The sequence below is a fragment of the Pipra filicauda genome, unplaced genomic scaffold (assembly GCF_003945595.2).
Source record: "Pipra filicauda isolate LSUMZ 115617 unplaced genomic scaffold, ASM394559v2 scaffold51_size4534324_pilon, whole genome shotgun sequence".
Lineage (NCBI taxonomy): Eukaryota > Metazoa > Chordata > Aves > Passeriformes > Pipridae > Pipra > Pipra filicauda.
In genome coordinates, this window is record NW_024104665.1 from 3,125,771 (window position 1) to 3,147,824 (window position 22,054).

The following is a 22,054-nucleotide window of genomic DNA, read 5'->3' on the forward strand; positions in this document are numbered from 1 at the left end:
GCTGGCTTGTGTGAACAGAACTTACTGAACAAACTGATTTATGCTGGCAGCTACTTCTGTACTACCAGGCAGCAGAGAAATTCAGTTCTTGGTCTGTATGTTTATAAGCCAATGCCACACCCAGCTTTGTGCACTTTATGCCCATAAAACAGGGATCCAGGAGCAAAGATCCTCTGGAGAAGGTGTTTGCTTTCCATATAAATAAAAATCCGACCCAAAGTTCTTCAGGTGGTCATTGTGTTTATTAGCTATCTGCAGGATTTGCTATGATGTTGGAGATGGCATACTTCCTCAAGTTCTTTATTCAGAAAAGCAAGGTGTCTTGCGACCTAAAATAATGAAAATATTTTATTACAAAGTAAAGTTCTTTGCACTATAAACCTTCAGGCTCTTGTGCAGCTATCCTAATCTTCTTCCTTTCCTAGACTAATGCTAAGAAATATCTTGCCCTAAAACAGAATGAAGCTTTTCCTGAAGGAATTCATTTTGGGAGTTACTGCCACAACCACCAAATTAACATTTGCTAGGATTTGTTCAAAATAACAGTCATAAAATTTGTATCCAACTGTGATAGTCTGAGACACTAATAACAATATACTGTGTTGCTTTTAACAGGCACACTTGTATAAAGTGCAAAATCTTGAAAGCTAATTGTAATAGCTTTGATAGTACAGATCATGTATTTCAAAATGTAAAGATCAAACTCATCATATGTCTTACACGTGAAGAAGATGGAAGTAAATAGTATGACAATTTTAAGCACTTAATACTCTACAGTGCAAGACTTTTCCTGCTGAAATAATGTTTTGCCCAACTTGGAACCTTTCATTCAATGCTCTCAACACATTAGAGTGGGAATTGAAAACTGTTTTGAGGCTGTTTCAATAATCTGGCCCTGTCACTGTCTCTTTTCTATCTATAGAAGTATATATATTGATAAATATATATAATTGCGTATATAAATTGCTGTGTTATAGATATATAAGACCAGCAGTTGCTCTTGCAGTTTTTCTTTTTTATACTTTAAACATACATTCAGTGACTGCATGACTACTGAAACTGAAGTATCAATTGAGGGGACACCTCGCTCCAACACATCATGGACATGTACAATAAAGGGAACATACCTCACTCACTGAGTGCTCCCAGGATGAGTCACAATGGCTGCCATTTGCCTGGACATCTAAGATGATATTAGGAATCCAATTTCCTGAAACAATGAAGCTAGTGATCACTTTACATTGAATGAACAAGGAAAAAGGTAAGTGGGGATGTGAGTTGTTTAGGTATAGATAATTCTGCCTTCGGTCCTGACAGAATTTCTATTATTCCTTAAAAAATAATAAAAAAGGATCATATAGGGGCTTTCTGAATGAATTATTTGTATTTCTATGAATTGCATATTTGAGAAATATTTATCTATTTAGTGTGTTTGTTCTCTTTGAGTCTCTTTGATGTGGTTTTTGATTTCTGAGCAAAGACTGCAACAGCAACCACAGCATCTGCTGTAATTTCTCAGCCATCACAGTTGTGCTGCTTGCAGATATAGGGCATAATGAAAATTAGAAAAGGTTATTCAAGATCTCTTTTGATGCTGATGGTAAAAACCTCTCCCCAGATGAGACAGTACTAGAAAATGGTAAGGCTTGAATGCACCTTTCGCTGGAAAGTGTCCCAAAGCTAGTGTTAAGTTTCAGGTATAAAAGCACCTGTGCCTTGGCCTTGCTGTCATTCTGCCTTGGACTAAGACCTGCAGCTTTATCAAAGTGAGAAAAGTCGTTTTTTGTAGAGCAGCAAAAGTAAGATTTTATCCAAGCATTGCTGAGAACTGCACTCTGGGCCTGTCAGTAGTTGGACTGGTGGTATGGGTTCACCTTGCACTGCCCAACAGCTGCCATGTGTTGAGGCCTAAGAAAGAGCGAGCCAGTCTTTATTTTTTTGCATCTCAGAGCCTGTTGTGGAGCTAAAAATATGGGAGTGTGTTGTACAAATGAATTAATTTAAGGAGGTGTCAATCTCTATGGTGTTTAATTACATGACTATTAATATTTGGTTTAACCAACTCCGTTTACCTGTAATATCCTTATCCTTACCTTTCTTACTTGTTCTGCTGGCATGATCTAGTGCAGCCTTCCTAAGTTTCTGAACATATCGTAAGACTCCTGTTAGTGGTATCCGTTGATCATTTTCATATGCCGTGATAAAAACTGAAGGATAACACTGAGGTTAAAAACCAAAACCAGTTAAATACTCGACAATTGGTTTTTCTCACAGAGTAACAAATTTTTTTCTTACTGTACAATGTGTTAGGATTTATCTAAAAACATGTATTACCTAATTACTTAAAAAACCTCACTTTTATCACTAACTGCGAAAAAACATTTTGGTCTGAAAAATTACTTCGTAGTAGGGGATTATCTACTTGCAAAAGATCATCAAAAACATCCTCCTCCCACTGGTATAAATCTGATAATTGCAAAAAAATCCTGTAGTAGTAGTCATGGAATGGTTCACCTTAGAACAATAGCTGAGCTTTATTTTTCCTATCTTTCTGCAGAGAAAAAGTTGGTTTTTTAAATAGTAAGATTTTACTTAATCAAGCTATGTAACACAGCTAACACATTATTTCAAATAAAGAAAGATTTCCCCTGAGATGGCAATGTCAAAGCTATAGCTCCTTTTCCATTTCGGTGTTTGCCTCTTAGAAGGTATTAAATGAGTTGAAAATACTGCCTTCCTTCTGTGACAAAGTCTGCAAAACCCAGTAGAACAACAGAAAGCCCCCACAAAAGGAGAAGATATTTTATATGTTGAGGTTTGTTATACCATAGAGTAATCTATTACTTCCTAGGAGTCCTAAAAATCGAGTTTTGAAATATATTGATTATTTAGTAAAAGGCATTTGGTTAATCTCAGTAGTCACTTGTGACTCCAAATATTGCTAAGATTATTACAGAAATAATTCATATTGGAGGTTTTTTTTAAATTTGTTATCCACTTTTTGTTTTCTGCAAGAAGTTGTAAATCACTACACTTTATTACTGTAGTATTCCACACAGAAAGCATAGTTTTACCTGTGGCTTAATATTCTGGTATGGACAATAGCTTTTGATATACTTCATACATTTTTCATCTTCTAATGGATTTCCCCATTCTTCTTGTTCCTCAATTGTCAGTGGGAGATGAGTTTTCATCATTGTATTTAGAACATCTACAAAAGGAGCCTTAGAAGTCATGAAAAGAAAAAAAAGTTGGCAAATAGGACAGAGGACCTTGAATGCCTGAGTCAATGTGTTCTCAAACAAATGAAGAAAGTGAATTTTGAATTGGAATGTTTCTAATTCAGAAACTGGTAGAATGAAACATAAAATACAGCTTAATGTTATAATCCACAGAAGGTCTGCAGCACCTCACCTGTAAAACCATGGCTCTGATCAGTTCTGGATCAGTGTTGCACAGGGCTCCTGCAAGAACTCCTCCAGCACTGGCAGCTGCCAGTGCTGTGTGTTTTGGCTGAGAAAACCCCAGTTCGTGCAGCAGCATGATGCAAGCCTTAAGGTCATGGAGACCTTTGAGTTTATTATGCTGACATCCATCTTTGTGCCAGCTAAGGCCTAGCTCTCCTCCACCCCTGAAATTTAAAGAAATTCGAGTTTGAGTCTCTCTGGAAAATATTACGCGGCAAAGCTTCAGATAATGAAAGAGCAGCAGCAGCCACGGAGTTGCAAAACCATAGTTTGCCTTCCTAATTAACTCTTATTTTCTGTATTTTTATCTTTACCCTCAGTTATGGCTAAAAGACACAACATGAAGACAAAATAAATCCATGCATGATGATTGGTGAAAATACTAGCTCTCTAAGGGCACTCCATGCGTTTTTGTGCTCGTGTCCTGGAACTCACAGAGAAAGCACCACTTTAGGACACTGTCCTTGTAGGCAATAAAAAAATCAGACAATAATATTATCTTTCTACACAAGAAACTATTAGAACATCTAAAACATTTTCAATACTTACATCACTAACACTAGCATTTATTCAGAACAGTAAAACAGTATTTCTCAGCTCCACAGCAGACTCTCAGGATTTGAATTCTGCATAGCTTAAATTCTGAGACTGTTAGAAAGGTGGGTTTGGGGTTTTTTTTCCCCTAGTTTTTGAATTTCAAATACTACTTGAAATGTTACATTTTGAAATATAGGATTACAGAATGAATTTATATTTATTTCTACACAACCACAATTTGGTTCTAAGCCACCTGAAGCTTCCTTTTCTGGTTTCAAGTTTAAAATTAATTAACTGATCAGTCTGCCATCTTTGGATGAAAAACCCATCTTCACCTAAGACTGACTTGCATCTTAAGATACTTAGTGGGGCAGAAGGAAGAATAGCACAGTGCTTGTCACTTGAGTAGAGCAGATATATTTGTATGCTGAATTTGTTTTGGGCCTGGTGTTTCAAACAATTACGCATTTCCCCCACTTCATTTCCTTCCCCTAAAGTGACTCTTTTGTTGTCTTCCTTACATACTTACCCTCAGTGAAAATGTGAAGCCTATTGTACGTGCTGGTTTTAGAAAACTGGTAGATTTGTAGCTAAACTGGAGACAGAGGATTTAGCCAATAAAAGAGCAAGAGATGTGGGTTAAATGCTTAGTTATTGCTGTAGAAGGCAAATGGTTTTCAGAAGACATAGACTGATCGCTAGCACACAGTGCCCTCAGAAAGAGGGAGGTAACATGTCGCTGCAATTTGAACATGTTATCAATGTTTTTGTTGAGCAAAGATGAGACAAGAGGTAATGAGACTTCAAAAGATTGAAAGTTACGTACAGCCATCCTGTAGATTTAAGAAACCCAAATGCAATATGTGCTCGTCTTCTTTTTCCCTGAGGTAAATTTATGTTAAAAAAATCTACAAAGAGATGAATAATTACATATAGCTACATGAAAAAATTTTCTCTACATCTTCAGTTGCACATCAAGAAATACCTGTATATCCTGCAGATTAAAATCTTAATTCCATTTTATATTTGACTTACCTAACATGGCAATATGCTAATATCCAACCCTCTTCAATTAACATCAGCTTCTCTTCTTTAAAGCTCATGTTCAAGTCTATGCCATAAGCTCCATATACATGAACTAGAAGTGGTTTCCTGTGTAGCTCTTCAGAATTCATATTATGAAAAACTGTAATTGGCACCAAAGTTTCATCCTGGAAAAGGAGTATTTTTACAATAAGGGACATTGCAGAAATCTCAATGACACATGGCAATGAAAACTTCAATTATTTATTTTAAAATGTGTTTTTTTGATTACAGTAATTTTTTTTCACTTAGAATATTCAAAGCACTCTTGAAAAATAAAGCACGAGACTGAACCTCTGCTGTGTGGGCAGAGTATAAATTCATTTAAGTGCAACACCTGAGGAGTTTTTAAACTACCAAAGCACCCGAGTCTTCCTTCCCCCTTTAACACCAAGAATATATGTTATTAACAAAATAGTTTACCACTTACCACAGTACAAACTCTTTATTAACATCTCCAAATTTTTAAACTCAGGCTGTTAAAAACTTTCCTTTCTTGATCTACACCGTGCAGCTGGTTGGGGGGAGCTCTTTTCAACAGAGCATCTTTTTAATTTATCATGCAGAGTACAATACCATACATCAACCAGCAATTCTAACTTATACTATACTAAGATCCTTGACTCATCGTATGCTGTTATCTCCTCTGGCATACCCAGGTTAATGGAAAAAAAAATCACGACTCTTTCTTGTTCTTCTCTATAGCACTGAAGAAAACACCCACTGTTTAGTAACTATAGCACCAACTGCTCTTTACATTTTTTAATCTCTATTCCCTGCCAAATGCACTTTCTTTAAATGGGTGGGGAGGAAGCAAAGAATAAAAGGAAAGGGAAAGGACTGAAAAAATCTTACCTTGCTCTTAGCTAGTAAACGTGTAGTGTGACAATTCGTAATAATTGGTACCTCTTGCACAGCTTGTTCAATGAGATTATTTTCTTTAAATGAATATGCAAAACGTTTAGGGGGGTGTACTGGGGAGGACAGCTGAAAATAGCAAGTGCTGGTGGTATGTTCAGGATGAGATTCCAATTCAAATTCACAGGCCCACGTAGGTAGCTGAGAAAACACGGCATTTCAAGTGAGACCCTTACACTGCTGCTGAAAATTTTGCTTAGTGTGTCCTTCAGAGGAAAAGGCTTTGGATATTAACTATTATCTTTAGTTTGTATGTAGCACAATCTGTATTTCTTTTAAATTCAGTAGTGAAAGAGTCAAAAAGTGACAGACTGGTGAACTTTTCCCCTGAGGCCATTGGATAAAGTTCAACAATGAAATAAAAAAGAAAAACAAATTCAAATTCAGTTTAAAATGGGCATTAATGCAGATTCTATTTTTTTTTTAACTGAATCAGTATTTGAAATGATTCCTCATTAGTTTTTATTTTTTAGATCCTATTTCTCATTGCATTTCCAGTTCCACTTCAAAATGTTATGCAGCCAAGTCCATGTCAGCTGTTATGCTTTTACTGTGAGTTAGCTCAGTAATGCTAAGCCACTGAAAACCCCTGCCTCTTAACTTTGTTCCCAGTGCCAGCCATTGTGAAGAACAAAACCTTTTCCTGGCACATTCACCCTCAGATACTTACTGTTATTATATTTAAGGTTTTTAACTCTGCTAAGAATGAAAGAAATCAAGATTCATTCTTTGAGAGCAGCAGGGACATAGCCAAACCCTTTGCCAGACCATTACTTACTCGGGTTAAGTTGTTAGAGACTTCCAAAATGGCAGCAAAAGTCCAAGTTCTCCCGAGTAACTGCAGACCCTTTCTGAATAAATAAACTAACATCATTTTAAAAAATGAAGATTTTGGAGACCATACAGTGTACTTTCTTGAAAACCTTTTTCTGTTGCAGTTTTATAGAATGTGGCATTGGCAGCTTGTTGCAATAAACTTGTAAGTAGTTCAGATTGTATTTTTCAGACAAACAAATCAATTATTTCATCTGAATGGTCTCCAGAAATCATGGGTTTGAATTGAGTCACTTTGGTTTTAATCTACATGTAGCAAGAACTTAAGAAGGGAAGAAATACTGTGCACCAATTGTACTGTAATGTCAACTCTTCCCATTTATTATGGCAGTGTCCATACTTGTCTTCTGAACGTTCCTCTAATCTTTTTTCTGCTGGAGGGCCAGGCTTATTTCCTTGCTTACACCAATGTGTGTAACCAAAAATAGGTCCAGTAAAACTAAGTAGAATGTTTAGGGAATCAAGTCCTATTTTACATAAGAAATCAACTGTATTGTAAAGAGGCTGACTGTAGTATAATGAAGAAAGAACTGACTCATAAGAGAGCTGCTCTTTAACTTTGCTGCAGTAAGCTACCACATGAAATCCTGAAGAACAGCCACAGGTAAATACAATTACTCATAACAACAAACTTTGCTGTATTATACTTTTCAAACCACTTTTACTTTTAGAATTTATCTTTGCTTTCATTATAATGCTACGTTAAAAAAATTAAATAGTGCTGGAAAAATATGCTGCTTAAGCCAAATAAAACGTACCTTTATTGACTGAACTGAGTGTGAAACAAAAGAAATCACATTTAGGTAAAGATGACCAGCGTTCTTCAGGAACATAATACAGTCATCACTGAACATCTCAAAGTCTACTAGCTTTGTTTTCTTTTCCAGTGCATAAACTAACTGCCAGTTCTCCTTGCCGCTGGAAGCTACTGGTGCCTTCATCAACTATAAAAATAAAATAAACAGCTTTGTATTACTAAGAGATAATAAGAGTTACAAATTAGAGGTACAGGCATATAGGGGATCTCTTAGAGTGTTTTTATTGAAAAAAATACTCATTTGTATCGGGGGTGTTTGCCTGACTAAAACTGGAGGGTTTTAAACTTCCTTTACTGAGGCAAAATGGAAGAACGATTCAGTAAGATTTGGAGAAGATCAAGTCTCAGAGGTTAATCTATAGAAGATTTTAATGCAGTAAGTGCTTTCAGCATGGCCAGCAGAATTGTAGGTAGGTTGATTATATAGACTAAGATCACCAACTTAAATTTCAATATAGGGGACATGACTGTTAAAGCATACTCATTTCCTGATGCTGTCAAAGGAGTTAGAATCAAACTGGCATGCTACAGGCAAGACTTCCTGTCGCACTATCACTCTTTTCAATCCATGTGGCTCTCTGTGTAATTCTCAAATTATTTCGGTAAGCTGTGAAGCACAAAATGAAAATTCAGCCTTACTATTTCTATATGATCTGCAGTAGGGATCTGAATGAATCCCGTGACTCTAATTATCAATTAAAATTACCTTATATTCTGCAGGTTCTCCATATGTAGTAAGAATATATAACTCATCATTTCTATGCTCGATGTGGTAAATGACCCCTTTTGTTCGTGCTTGTACAAGTGCAGGTAATGCAAAAGGATTTCTGCAGTCAACCAGCCAAACTTCTGAGGTTGTCTTGCTGTTGCTGTTGATAGTGAGAAAACACCTGTCTTTTGTGAGATAAATGTCTACAAAGAATCTGTAGGGAATAATTAGAAAAAAAAAGAAAAAGCCTAAATTTGATTAGTATTTTAAAAATGCATGTTTTTTCAGAATCATGGCCTTCCACCTGCAAGGTAAAAAAAAGCATGCCTGTAAGTAGGCTGGAGAAATTTCAGGCTACTTGACTCCCAAACCCACTTCTGCTGCATTTATCCTGGGATTCAAAAACCTGCAATCTTGTGTGTGGAACCTGAAATCTGAAAGGAAAGCAGTTCAGTTGCTGCCCAACTGAATTCAGGTTTTTGCATCACTGTGATAGACTGGAAGCTTATTGATCTATATAGGCTTTAAAATTCAGACAAAATAAAGAGCTTTTTATTGAGCTTGTAACCCTAATTTTTTAAAAATAGTAATAGATAATGAAATTAAAATTAATAAAGGACATCATGTGGGAACAGCAATAACAAAGGAGCTGTTATAAAGATAAATTGATAAAATGTCTATTTTCTACTGACCTAACTTGGAAGCAAATAAGACAAAAAGTACTATTTTTAAAAAAAATGAGACAAGATGGACAGTGTTGCAGTGATAAAGCTGGAAACTAGGAACTGTTTTTGGAAGTGTCTAAGAAACCAGGAATTATCTACTGGTTTTAAATGCCTCTAAAATTTAGAAATAGAAAACAATGGTAACCACTGGTTGCATGCTAGTATTAGAGAAGTTCAGGCTGAAATTCAGATTCAAATTTCTGTGAGTCATCCTAATTAACTGGAATGTCGCATCTTGAGACACTGCAGTTTCTTTGGCATTTTGAATCTTTAAGACTGATGTCTCTAAAAGCAAAGCTGTCGATCACAAAGATCCAGATTTCATCAAGAAATTGCAGGGTTGAGTACCGTAATCGGCATCGTACAGATCAGATACATGACTGCAATAATGATATCTCTAGAATTCAAAATTGACTGGTGAAGGAAAGGATGCTTTAGATAGCATTTTGAGTGCCTTTAATTATTTGCAGGTGGAGAACTCCAATTTTTTTGGTGCTATTGTTTCCTCTAATTGCACTCTCTTGACATCTTTAGGAGAACAGGCACAGAGAGGGGTCTAAAGTCTACAAGAAATCAGCTTCCTGCCTCTCTAATACCCATGAATTTGGCAGGAATGTGGCACTGCATTCAGTAGAGATTCCAACAGTTCAACTCTGCTGACCCTTACATCTAAGAGGGTCAAGCTGAAATGCAGGTTACACTTCTCCCCAGGGCCTCTGACCTTGATATGACAATTTTTTTTAATCCTTGTAGCTTTTATTTTTTAAGGAAGTCAAGAAATTTTCCACTTCTAAAAAAAATACTTGATTGCAATAGAAGAGCTGGTGAGATGTAGAATGGAACTGCTCAGTGGCAGTACAAAAGAATGTCTTGCCATCTCTGCTGAAGAAGTAAGTTCAGCTATGAGCTGCAATAGCACATGACCCTTTAGAGTAAGTTTCTAGTAGATTTACTGTAATGACTGTGACCTTCAGAATTATGCCAATGGTTTCCCTGTGGGGAAGTGTCAGGTCAATGGAACTTGATTTTCCAAAACTATGCATCAAATGCAGCTGGAATAAAAGGACCTTATTTACTCCATCTCAATTGCAGATTTTTTTTCCCATATGAAAGTATAATTGAAATTTCTTTATTGAATATGTAACTCGAATTCAGGATAATCACAAACATTTACAGAATGCTGTATAAATCTACCACACTCTGCATGGCTGAAAAACTAGTTCTGCACTCAGTTTACCAAAGAGCCTTCTTGTCTTCCTAAACCACTGCTTAAAGAAAGGTTATTGAGAGGGTATTCAGTCAACAATAGTTCTATCTCTGGGAATGCTGTAATGATTTTGCTCATCCATTACCCAGAGCAAGGATTAGCCTGAACTTCTGTGTGTTTTTTTTTTTTAAAGATGTATCAGACATCAATAGCAGAGAAAACAAAATGAAATCTACTGTCTGATTTACCCTGTATGAAACTGTCACACATTCATTAAAGGACACCCTGACCTGAGAGTGACCTTGACATTTATAAACTCAATTGAACTCGTGAGGTAACAGAGAAAAGTTAAATCTCTGTTGATCACATATCAAGAGGAGAACAGAGCACATTCACAGACTGTATAAGGCACTACTGACAGTGGAACACAACTTAAAAATGCATTTTACCATTTGAAATATGATATGGAACACTTTCTGAAGCAGTTATATTATACATATAAAACACTCTAAAATATGTAAAGGACTTGTTATATTTCTAGGTAAGTATTACCTTGCATCTTGTTCTGTATAAACTAACTTAGTATGTTTCTGATAAGTGAAAGTGGTCATAAACACATTCTGGCATTTAAGGTTCTTCTGAGTTGTGTAATACAGAACATCATTTGCAGCCCATTCTGGAAAAAAAGACAAATGCATATCAAATTTGGAACAGTGGATACTATTACTGAGAGAAAATGGAGATCATGGACATTGGACCCAATGCTGAAAAAGGTGGGTTGCAGCTGACATGAACTGAGGACAGCATTTCTACATCCTGCAGGGACTGGGGTAAGCTACAAAAAGCTTTTTCCCATGTTTTCTTTGAACACCACACAACAAGTATCTCATAACATATTAAAAAAAAAAAAGGCAGAGGACAATGTTATGGGGCCCAGTAATAGGAAGCTCTTGACCCTGTGGGGGTTCTGGAGGTAACAGGAAAATAGAAGATATGTGGCTGTTTAAAACTGAACAGAGAAACAGAGGTTTACGTGGAGTCAGCGAGATAATAAAGACAGCATAAGCTCTGCACTGCTGCATGTGACTGCACGCAAACCGTTCAGAGAAAAGAGATGATGCATGTGCCCTGTGGGTACTGCTGAGATAAAAATTCTCCAGTTTTCTATGCCTGTATATGTGTTCACCAACATTAGAGATGTACAAATACAGGAACCTTGTTGTTCTGAAGTTCAGTAATCTGACTGATCCAGCCACGTTACTGCTATCTCTGTTGCTCCTACAGCCACCAGAATAACGTTTAACACTTATGCTTAAAAAAGTTATTGCATGTTGCCTTATATATAAATACTTTATATATAAATAATAAAATATAAATAATTTTCAATACAAAACCTGAGGAAGTACCATACTGAAGCAACACAAAAAACTTGCTATCTGAAAAGTGATGTGGCTCCCAAGTGCACAGGTAGCTGAGGGTTCCCTATGAAGACAAGGCTTTAGAAGGGAAATCCAAGTTCTTCTGTAGCCTAGCATTTAAGAAATCAAGATGTAAATTTTCAAGAACTTCTGTTTCTCTCCCTGCTATTGCATCTCTCTCAGTACAAGCACATACTTTGCAAGTGGTCATAAGACCTAATTCTCTTCCTCATGATTGACACACCTCTGTACTTCATGATACGTCTGTACCTCACTCACACCTGACTAAATTTACAAAAGTAGTGTAATCTCTACAATTCTGATAGTCATCTTTTGTACTCTTATTATCTGCCATAATCTGTCATACCTACTGTGGACCTGTTGGTCCAGATTCTTCTGGACCTAGATAGATGTTCAAATCAAGTATAGTGTAAAACATCACTGGCAAATTTGCAGGCTCAGTTTTCAACAGGCATTTTAATCTTCAGTTGTGCAAACACAACACTAAATTCTTGCTGCTCTTCATTTTTATAACTAGGAAGTTCTACCTAGATTTTAGTTTTTCGCCCTGCCCAGGCAAATTGCTTTCTGTACTATATAAATTTGATGACATCCAAAAATATAATCCAAAATACAAGATGTGGAACACTGTATACATACTATTATACTCTTTCTGCTATATTCTTTAACATACTCTAAAAAAAGAAAGATTTCCCATTTGCTTCAGTTTACCTTTGCTTATTTTAAGAGCAGTGTAAACCTCTGTAATCTATTCTGAAAGACTGGCTGACTTCACTGGCCTCTGAACTGTGATCCACATCCGAGATTCCAGTTGAAATTCCAGCTGATACCCAACAGTAGGTGGTACTTTCACACTTTTTCAGCAAAGCCAATTGTCTACACCTATCAAGGACTTCACTTGTAGCTGTAATAGTTTATCAACTAGAACATTTCTCAAAAAAAATCACAAACAGTTATGTCAGTAAATTTTTAAAGCAGCATATTGAATTCAATAGAAAAAATTATATGTATGACTGTTCTAACACGTATAAATGATTGCTTTTACAATGAAGGAAAACTTGTATCAAGAAAGCAGTCCCTTTCACCCACATCAGATAACTTGTAATTGTGCAGTGTGAAAGAAATCATAAATAAGAAACAATTCAACAGCTATAGGATTAAATGCTGCCTACTTTTTTTTTTAATATTTTAATATTATTTGTAGACTAAGGAAAATGTTGTGTTAAAAGCTGGTGTGATCCACAGGATATTTATAAGCAACTTACCAAAGCTAAATACACTTGGAATTACTTTTTTCACAACAGGAAAATGACCAAGTTTCATAATAACGCAGGTTGCTTCTTCAGAACTTTCACTTTTTAAGCTGATGGCCATGTATGTCTGATCTGGTGAAATTCTGATTCGTTGAATAAAGGCATCAGAAAAGCCAAGATCGTCAGTGCTGAATAAAATGTCAACATTTCCTTCATCTACATAAAAAAAAGGGCAAAAAATCCTGTAACTAAGACACTGTCAAAATGAATGGTCGTTGTTAATGCTTGTATTTAACAAATCTGCCTGCAATATTCACAAGCATACTACTGGAATTTATCAACACCACATATCTGTCTTGCAAGATATTTGCAAATGCACTTCATAAAACTAAACAAAAAATTCTACAGTTCCAGAAAAAAAAAAAGTCCTGTAGTTATTACCAAAAATATTTTAAAAGTGTAGATCCTGGCTTCTAGTAAACATATTGAATTTTACAGCTCAGATAGCAAAAGCGTGCTTGTTTTCAATAAATACAATTAGTAATTTTTTCCACCCCCTCAGAAATACAAAAGCATGAATGCTTTTTTCTGCTTTCAAAATGTTTAATCAGGGCTATGAAAAGAAGTGACTTCTCTCTTTCCTCTGCAGCAACTTGCCTTAGTATCAATATATACTATTCTCTAACCGTCTTCACCTCCCCTTTTCAGATTCAAGATTCTAGAATTATTAATCAATCATTAAAGAATTGTATAAAAGTATTTTTAGTTATTTTGAGAAACAGAGAAACTCAGCTTTAATGTAACAAAAGAACACTAAGTGATACATGTACAACATTTTTAAGAATCCTGCTGTATTAGGAAGATAAATCCCTTACCATCATCTGCTTTTGAAAGAAATATGCAGCCGTTCTCTTCAAAGTACACATTCTCTCCAAACCTCATCTGTTCAATACAAAACAAGCATGTTTCAAGTCCAACATATAGTTAGACTATTTCCTTAGAATCCCTGTATTCAGTCATTGTTCTGTAACACAGAACTGTACCATATACAAATGACAGAATATAGCACATATATTTGGTACTGAATAAGGAATTGCACGCATCACAAAGGTTCTTTCAAAGTTAGGGTACTAAAGCTTCCTCTACTTGCTTTAAATTTAACAAAAGCCTCAGATCACTGCAATTCTCTTGCAACTTACAATGTCTTGTATTCTTTATGCAAAAGTCAGATGATTATTGTATCTTTACTTGCTTTTGCCTATGGAGAAATTAAGGTAAATTCCCTATCATAACAGGAATAAGCTGTTCTAAACACATGCTGCTACTACCCACGATTATTAAAATATTCAAAACTTCTACCGTAAAATAATCAATAAACGAGCATTTTATAGAAGGAATGGCTTCACTGCTTTTTATTTGCAGTTAACAATGGGAAATGTATTTTTTTGCCACTTACCCTTGGGCTTTCTGAATTGAATGTGTACTTGTTGTGAAATTCTTCTAGTTTTTCTTTGATTCTCTTTGTCATGGGTTTGTATATTGGTGAAATGTCATTCCAGTTTTCCTGCTCTGATTTCAGAAGATTCTTGTGCAAAAGCTCTGATGTTACTACGGATGTATTTTGCTTCCTTTTGGAGGAGATTCTTGTTCCTTCCTGATAAGTAAAGAAAGACAGCAATGGCTACAAGCCAGCACACTGTAGACCAATATGAATATACTGAGGCAATATTTCCTGAGCTACAGACCCCAAACCAACTTTGCATTATTACAACAGTATGTGCCATTAAAAAGAAAAACCACAGTTGAGTTATGTTTTTATTGTAATTCTTCCTGATCTTTTTAAGAGGCATTGTCAAATGTGCTTTACTTGACACATTTATTGAAGTCTTCTCTTCAAAATTTAGGGTACTATTAATATATGCTCTTAACTGATTACGAGTAAATATATTTGCTCTTTTTCTAGAACTAGGTTTTAGTTAATTTTTATGGAATTCTATTATTTTTCCTTCTTCACTGGTGTTCTTTCATAATTTCCTGTCTTCAGAGTGTAATTTCTCATTTCCTTCCCTAGACAACAATACCATTCAAACCTCTGTCCCAGTATCTGGGAGTCCTTGTTCAGGTTCTTGCTCCACTTCCTCAAAAGTGTTAATATAAATGTTCATAAGGCGCAGAATGAAGTGGAGCAGTGAACTTACACGGGTTCTGCAACAGTTTTATCAGGAATAAGTTTAAGGAACTGGTTTTCCATGCTACCTCATTGCCAACAAAGCTGTCTTCTATTGTAAAAATGTTAAAAATGTGTTAAAACTGCTAGAACAATGCTAATTCCTCTTGCATGATGTGAAATCTCACTTGATCAAGTAATAAGCTTAACAACATATATTACACTACATAACAATGCACAGATCATACAGAGTAGCATTTTCTAACACTCAGTGTATGATATGAATGTGTCGAAGCCTAAAAAGCAGCCTATGCTTTACACCCCATCCTCACTTTGCATCAAGAACTGTTGGTTTGTTCCTAGTTTTTCTTCACAAATGCACGTGAATCAAAATCTGAACATTACAAGTAGACTTTGAAGGGAAAAGAAACTATTTGCTCCATTTACCAAACTCCCTGTGAACATAAAGCACATCACTGAGGCGTTAAGTGTGTCTGTTATTGGTGCAGACCAATGGGTCTCTCTCACCTGGTACATCAAATTGGAAGTGCAAGGCAAAGAAATAGTGAAAGCCCTTAGAGAACCTCTGGAGCAACTGTGCAATTGGTCAGGGTAAAGAAACTGCAGGGTGCTCAAGTTGTACCACCTTCTTCCCAGTCACTGGAAAAACTGTTTTAAGAAAACACTATTCCTCAAACTAAATGTAACCAAATAAAAAACTCAGAGTGGCCATAAAGAGATACTTAGGAAAGCATAAGAATGGGACAAGCCAGATTATTTTCCTCAACAGGTATTTCCCCAGCCTTCAGCAATTTTAGCTCAGGCATTTCCTGGGCTGAACGTGGTTTCTGGATATTTAAAAACTCTCTCTTGTGTATGTTTGATCTCCCCTTATACCTATTTCTCAAGCACAAGTATTATGAGGAGAGGCTGAGGGAGCTGGGGTTGTTCAGCCTGGAGAAGAGGAGGCTCAGAGGAGACCTCATCACTCTCTAGAACTCCCTGAAAGGAGGTTGTAGCCAGCTGGGGATTGGTCTCTTCTCCCAGGCAACCAGCAGTAGGACAAGAGGGCATGGTCTTAAGCTGTGCCAGGGGAGGTTTAGGTTGCATATTAGGAAGAAATTTTTTACAGAGAGTAATCAGACATTGGAATGGGCTGCCCAGGGAGGTGGTTCATTCTCCGTCCCTGGAGGTTTTTAAGATGAGATTGGATGTAGCACTTAGTGCCCTGGTCTAGTAACCACGGCAGTGTTGGATCAAGGGTTGGACTTGATGATCTCAGAGGTCTTTTCCAACCTGGATGATTCTATGATTCTATGTAAAATTTTAGCATCCACAACTTATTTTGGCAAGTTCTACTCTTTATGAATATTTTGATGATTGCTCTCCTTTTGTTTTCAGTAATTCCCATTGTATCTATCTGGAAATATTACACACAGCTGGTGGTCACAGTGTAGGGATATATTAAGGAGTTACTGTACACCTCCCTGCCTGGGGAAAAAACAGTAATCCAGAAACGTCTACATAGCAGAGGATCTCAGTAACAATCAGTTTGCAAACATTTGCTTCAAAGCAAACAGGCATAGCTTCCCTTCAGGTGAAAACCATCTGTTTGGTATCCTGAAACCAGTGTCATAGACCAGCATTTGTAACTGTGTTAGTGAAGTGCCAATGAATAAACTGAACCACAAATTCTCATCCATCCAGACTTCCTATATTCTTCTTGAAACATTTGTTTACATTTAAGACACAGACTTAGGAACTGTTTATGGTGACAAATAAAAGCAATTTTAGGACAACCCCACATCCATCTGAAAACACGTTTAAGATCAAATAAACCAAAACACAAATCTTTTAAAACAGTACTTATGCATTTGCATTATGCATATAAATCAGTTTCCAGGCTGTCATACTACAGTAAACTTTTATAATACATTTAGCAAAATCTGTATTAAAAATACTGGAACAGAAGACCTAAAATTATTTCAGATTGTTTTCTGACTCTGTGCATGACAGTTTTTTTTGAACCAGCTCACAGTGGTTAAGTATGGTGTCATCAGTTTGGATATTTTGCCTCTACACTAGCTGTCCCTGCAGTTTTCTCCTGACACTTTACCTGAACATTTCTGGAAGATACCAGTTTTTTAAAGATCACTACGCCAGGAAGATCAATGAAAATGCAGCTTTACATCAAAGCAGTGCAGGAAAGTTTAACAACGGTACGTGTCTTTGAATGTAACTGATATCCTGGTATTTATCCCTCTGCACCAAATTCTCCAGGACAACTATGTTTCCTCAACATGTGAAAAGTATGGCTGGCTTCCTTAACAGATATGCCAAGGTGGTTGTTGACATTGAGTCTATACTAAACAGCATACCTTGCAGGAAAAGAATCTCCACGGCAGGATGCTTCCAGATGGTGCGGTCCTGCGTGTGTGTGTACATTCTGAACAGTTCAGGATGTGGCATTTTTTTGCTTTAATTTTACTACAAGGACATGTTGTTTGAAGATGGTTAATGCTAGAGTAGTACTTGACACTGAAGCTCAGCCCTCGGAGAAGATTTCGCAGTCCAACACAGGACATCATAACCTTCATTTCTTGATAGCCAACCTGAAATTTCTGAAAATCCCGAATTGCAGATCATTTACACTGCGTATGAAAAAAACGTAACATAAACTGCAGGTAGAACTTCCTCTCTCACAGAAATGATATTGATTCATTAGGTAAATCATATGAGAAGACACAGTAAAACTTTGGCTGTTTCTTATCAACTGGTACCTGCAGTTTAACCAGCACGTTCCTGGCGGCTCAAGTTTAACTCCAGCGAAACTAGGAGGAGAATGAAAAGTGCAACTACACACCTTCAAGCGCTGAAGAACGAAACTCTGGGAGAGTTTGGAGAAGTCGAACCCCCCCCCGCTCCCCCATCATCCAACACCAAACCCACGCTCTCTCTCCAGAGGGTCTCTCGGCAGCAGGAGCTGACCCCGCCTGCGGGGGTCAGGCCCCACGTGTCCCCCCAGGGCCGGGGCTCACTCCAGCGCTGTCCCTCCCGCCGCGGCCCGCGCAAGAACTCGCCGTGGCGCTCCCGCTCCTCCTCCCTCTCCCGCTCCGCCGGGGCTGCCCGGGATAAGATGCCAGCCAGGCGGCAGCGCTCCCGGCTGGCGCTGCCCTCAAGCAAGATGGCGGCCGGGAGCTTCAGCGATTAAGCCGCTGATGTCAGCGCGGGGACTCGGAGCCGCGGCGGGCGGGCTGGCGCGGGCCCTGGCGCGGCTGTCTCGGGTGGCTGCCGTGCCACACACAGTCCCGTGCCCGGAGGCCACACACGACTTGTCTTGAGGCGCGCTCCCGCCTCTGCGGTGCCGGGCCTGGAGAACGCGGAACTCCTCGGCCGCTTAGAGACCGGCTCAGCGCTGCCCCTAACAAAGATGGCCGCCCTCCTCCTCCTGCTCCATCGCTAGCCCGGCCGGTCCCGCAGCCGCTGGATGCTCGGTGGCGCGGTCCTGCCGGCCCGGCCAGTGCTCCCTCCCGCCGTGCCAGCTTCAGGCGCTCCCGCCGTGGCATGGCCGAGGCTGCCGGCTCCCCGCGCCGCCCCGCCGCGGGCAGGTGCGAGGGGAGCGGCGCGGGGGCGGCCCGAGCCCGCTGGCGGCTGCTCGGACAGGTAGGGGGAGCCCGCGGGCGGGAGGGGCTGCCGGCATGGCGGGGGGGCGGCGGCGCGGCCCGAGGGAGCGCAGGGGCTCTGGTCCCGCGGGCCGGGCTGTGGCCCTGGCGGGGCGCTGGTGCGGCGGGGGTGCGAAGCGCTGTCCGCAGCCCTGGCAGGAGGATTGCCGGCAACAGTACGGTGGGGTTTGCAAAGTGGTTTGCAGCCCTCTGCCTGAAAAATGTGGTAATAATAAAAATATGTACGTGTATATACGCACCCACGGCTCTGTGAAGAGAGGGGAAGTGGAGGGGCAGGTACCAGTCTCTTTCGTGAGCAGTGACAGGACGCGAGGAAGCTGCATGGAGCTGAGTCGGCAGGTTTAGGTTGGGAAAAGGTTCTAGAATAGGCTCCCCAGGGAAGTGGTCGCAGCACCAAGCCTGTCTGAGTTCAAGAAGCATTTGGACAATGCCTTCAGGATTCTTCGTCAGTCCTGTGCAGAACCAAGAGATGGATCCCTTCCAACTCAGGATATGCTATGATTCTAAATTGTGCCTTAGATTCCCAAACAGTCCATGGCCAGTGTTAAGGGAGGAGGGCCAGCATCACATTGGCACCTTGTAGCCTGAGGGCACTACCTTGGGATTTTCAGGCCATGGTTTGACACTTTTCATCGATGCTGCTGTGGCTGGTTGTTGTGGGTTTTACCCCATTCCTGCTCTTTGCTCCCTGTTCCCCAAATTGCCTTTCATGGTGAGCGGGGGCAAGACCCCACTCACCTGGCAGTGAAAACTGCACTTTGCTGAGGCTGGCTGGGCCATGCCTGGAGGAAGATGAGGAGGAAGAAGGAGCAAGTGGTGACACCTGTGCTGTGGTGTCAGCAGCTTCTCAGCTCCAACCTTCCATACTGTTTTAGACCTTTCAGGAGCTATGCAAGGTTGGAAAGGATTCCTCTGCAGATAAGCGTATGTGTAAAGGCTTAAAAAAAAACAGATCAGCTTAATTAGTTGTTATTGTTATGGGATGTGATATTTACAGCCCTAACTCGAATGTTTAGTTCTCTGCAAATGCACACCTGGAGCTGCCCATTGGCAGCTCTCCCTGAGAAGGTGGGTTGAAAGGGCCACCTGGCTGCAGCTGGGTAACGGAGTGAGAGGCCTGAGGGCATCAATATTGCATTTTATATGTGGTTTTGGTTTGTAGATTTGCTGATCCTGTTCAACAGGACCAAATTCTGTTTTATTATACTCTAAAGCAGGAAATGTCAAAGTTACTGGTAGGAATATCAGGTTTGTCTTTGTAGGTTTCTGTTCTAGCAGGCTGTGTAAGCTGACCTCTGTGGCTATACTAGCTATTACTTGTTTTCAACATATACTGTCTTTGGCATATTCCTGTCTCTTAAAAATCACACGGAGCTTTTCATAACAACAGAATGGGATTGTGGAAGGGTGCGCGTAGGTATTTGTGGAGAAGGCTTCTGTTTCTTCCTCAAACTACATGTATCTTTGACCTTTTCCTCTACAGATTCTCTGGGTTTTCCCATGTTCTTTAGCTTTTCTTTTGATTTTTGTATGGTACAATGAGCAAAGATCAATTTAATCTTACTGGTACATCTGAAGTAAAAATCAGTTCTGCACTCTTTACTACAGAAGTGCTCAGATCTATCTATGGATTGGAAGAAGGTATCAAATGGATTGGAAGAAGGTATCAACCTCCCTTTATATCCATCTTTAAAGGAGCACTGTCAAAGTGTTTCTTACAGTGCTTTTAAAAACACATTTCATACTGCTTATAATAGTGGCTTATGTGAAATCAGTTCTGTGGTGTGTTTATATATTGAATTTGCTTTCATTCAATGCACACACAAATTGATTTACTATGGTAAGGATGCTTGAGTGCCTGCTCGCTGATTTAATTAAGAAAAAAACCCTTTTATGAGGTATCCTATGAAGCTAACATAAAGAACCAGAGGTTTGCATAATTACCTATGTGTTCTTTATCAATAAAATGTTTTATGTATGTAGCGAGTTTGAAGTTTGGCAACATTTTTAAACTTAGCCTGTCAGAATCAAGAAAAATATTTTTTGCATTCAATCAGTGCTAAGGGAAGTTGGCCATTCATTTGAAAATGCATTTGAAAATAACAGGAGTAAATTCTCTAAGGCTGTTTTTTGAGTTCTGCCAGTGTGTGCAACTGATGGCATTATCCAGTCTGTAGTTTTTAGCAACAAAGTTAGAGAAATAGGCATGCATTAGGTTACTCCCTATATGTATGTTTGGCTTGCCATTGCTTTAAAGCAGCCCCCAAACAACACGCTTTTCTGAAAATTAGGTCTTGATGGTTTTCTTTAGTTGTCAAGATGGACCATTTTGTTTCCAGACCTACTGGTACTACATGAAGGTCTTAATTTTGCTGGTCTTTTAATTTGGTTCTCCTGTTTTGATGTTTTTGCCATTTCCTTCATGTACGTATTTTTCTCATGTGGTACAGAAGTACAAAGTAGTGTGGACAGCACACAGCCGTTTTTCATACTTTGTTGAAAATGCCTGTGCCTTTCATATGCTGAGACCTGCCAATGGATCCAAAAGCAGTAAGCTTGATGCCTCAAACCTGCTGTTAGTTCCTAGCAGCGTAGCAAACACAGTGATTCTCCTCACATATGTAGTACTTCGAAGTATCCTGCAAAATAAGAGGTCGTGGCCTCAAATTGTAAGGCTGTTGAATGCGAGTGCATTTTCATTTAAAGCATGTTGACAGAGGTTGGATACAGCAAAAAAATCAGTGACCTGTTATTTTTTGTACACATCCTGTATGCAAAGCTTCCATTTCAAGTTTCATAATTCTGAGAGCTGTTTCTCATTTGATTTATCTCTAGTTGGCAAAAATCTGTAAATTGCGATGCCGTCCTACTCAATGGAGCTATTCTTGTACCTCTGTCAATTTATAGTTATGACTTTATTTTCTGCTCTGATTTTGGTGTTTGTTTTTTTTTTTCATCACTGTGGACTGCATATGCACCTTAATTTTAAAAATGCAACGGCAATTATTTATGTATTCTGTCCAATGTTAGGAGAAAAGTTAAATCCAGGATATCTCTCCTTCCACATCAATGACCCAAGGAATAAGTCTTTTTGTCTGGCAGGGAAGTGCTGACTGTGTTGTCTGTTCTGTGCAATGACACAGCTCAAACAGGCAGGATGCCAGGTTTTCCTGCACAGGTTGATACTTTGCTCCCTGAGGATGGCTGAGTGCAGC

The 22,054-nt window shown here is 38.8% G+C and overlaps 2 protein-coding genes across 4 annotated transcripts in view; one reads left to right on the top strand and one right to left on the bottom strand.

Moving 5' to 3' along the window:
* Window positions 1–223: 223 nt before the first annotated feature.
* Window positions 224–19,177, bottom strand: PREPL (prolyl endopeptidase like). 3 transcript variants are annotated; one of them, XM_039386951.1, is made up of 15 exons: window positions 19,079–19,177; window positions 17,535–17,777; window positions 14,446–14,643; window positions 13,865–13,931; window positions 13,002–13,205; window positions 10,850–10,973; window positions 8,363–8,579; window positions 7,598–7,783; window positions 5,943–6,146; window positions 5,040–5,215; window positions 3,415–3,631; window positions 3,075–3,224; window positions 2,094–2,220; window positions 1,128–1,210; window positions 224–329 (listed from the first exon to the last, which is right to left on the bottom strand). In XM_039386951.1, exons 1-15 carry the CDS (start codon window positions 19,160–19,162, stop codon window positions 249–251), a joined length of 2,361 nt encoding a protein of 786 aa, XP_039242885.1. In that variant the 5' UTR covers window positions 19,163–19,177; the 3' UTR covers window positions 224–248. The 3 variants fall into 3 exon arrangements, 2 of the variants coding, with proteins under 2 accessions (XP_039242885.1, XP_027579182.2); XM_027723381.2 differs by lacking the exon at window positions 19,079–19,177 and adding an exon at window positions 18,237–18,795; XR_003541125.2 differs by lacking the exon at window positions 224–329 and having other exon boundaries at window positions 2,094–2,207.
* CAMKMT (calmodulin-lysine N-methyltransferase) overlaps window positions 18,255–22,054 on the top strand; it is a 217,873-nt gene continuing 214,073 nt past the window's right edge. Inside the window, exon 1 of the mRNA XM_027723390.2 lies at window positions 18,255–18,819. Coding sequence (XP_027579191.1) covers window positions 18,721–18,819 — 99 coding nt within the window. The 5' untranslated portion in view covers window positions 18,255–18,720. The remainder of the gene's footprint in view (window positions 18,820–22,054) is intronic.

Excerpts from the sequence above, each read along its gene's own strand:
- PREPL (XM_039386951.1), bottom strand. The coding sequence starts at position 19,162 with ATGCAGCTTCCTCGCGTCCTGTCACTGCTCACGAAAGAGACTGGTACC. Across the intron at positions 7,784-8,362 it reads GAGAACCTGCAGAATATAAG|TTGATGAAGGCACCAGTAGC; the intron begins GTAATTTTAATT and ends TTATTTTTATAG. Across the intron at positions 6,147-7,597 it reads ACTCAGTTCAGTCAATAAAG|CTACCTACGTGGGCCTGTGA; the intron begins GTACGTTTTATT and ends GTGTTTTCTCAG.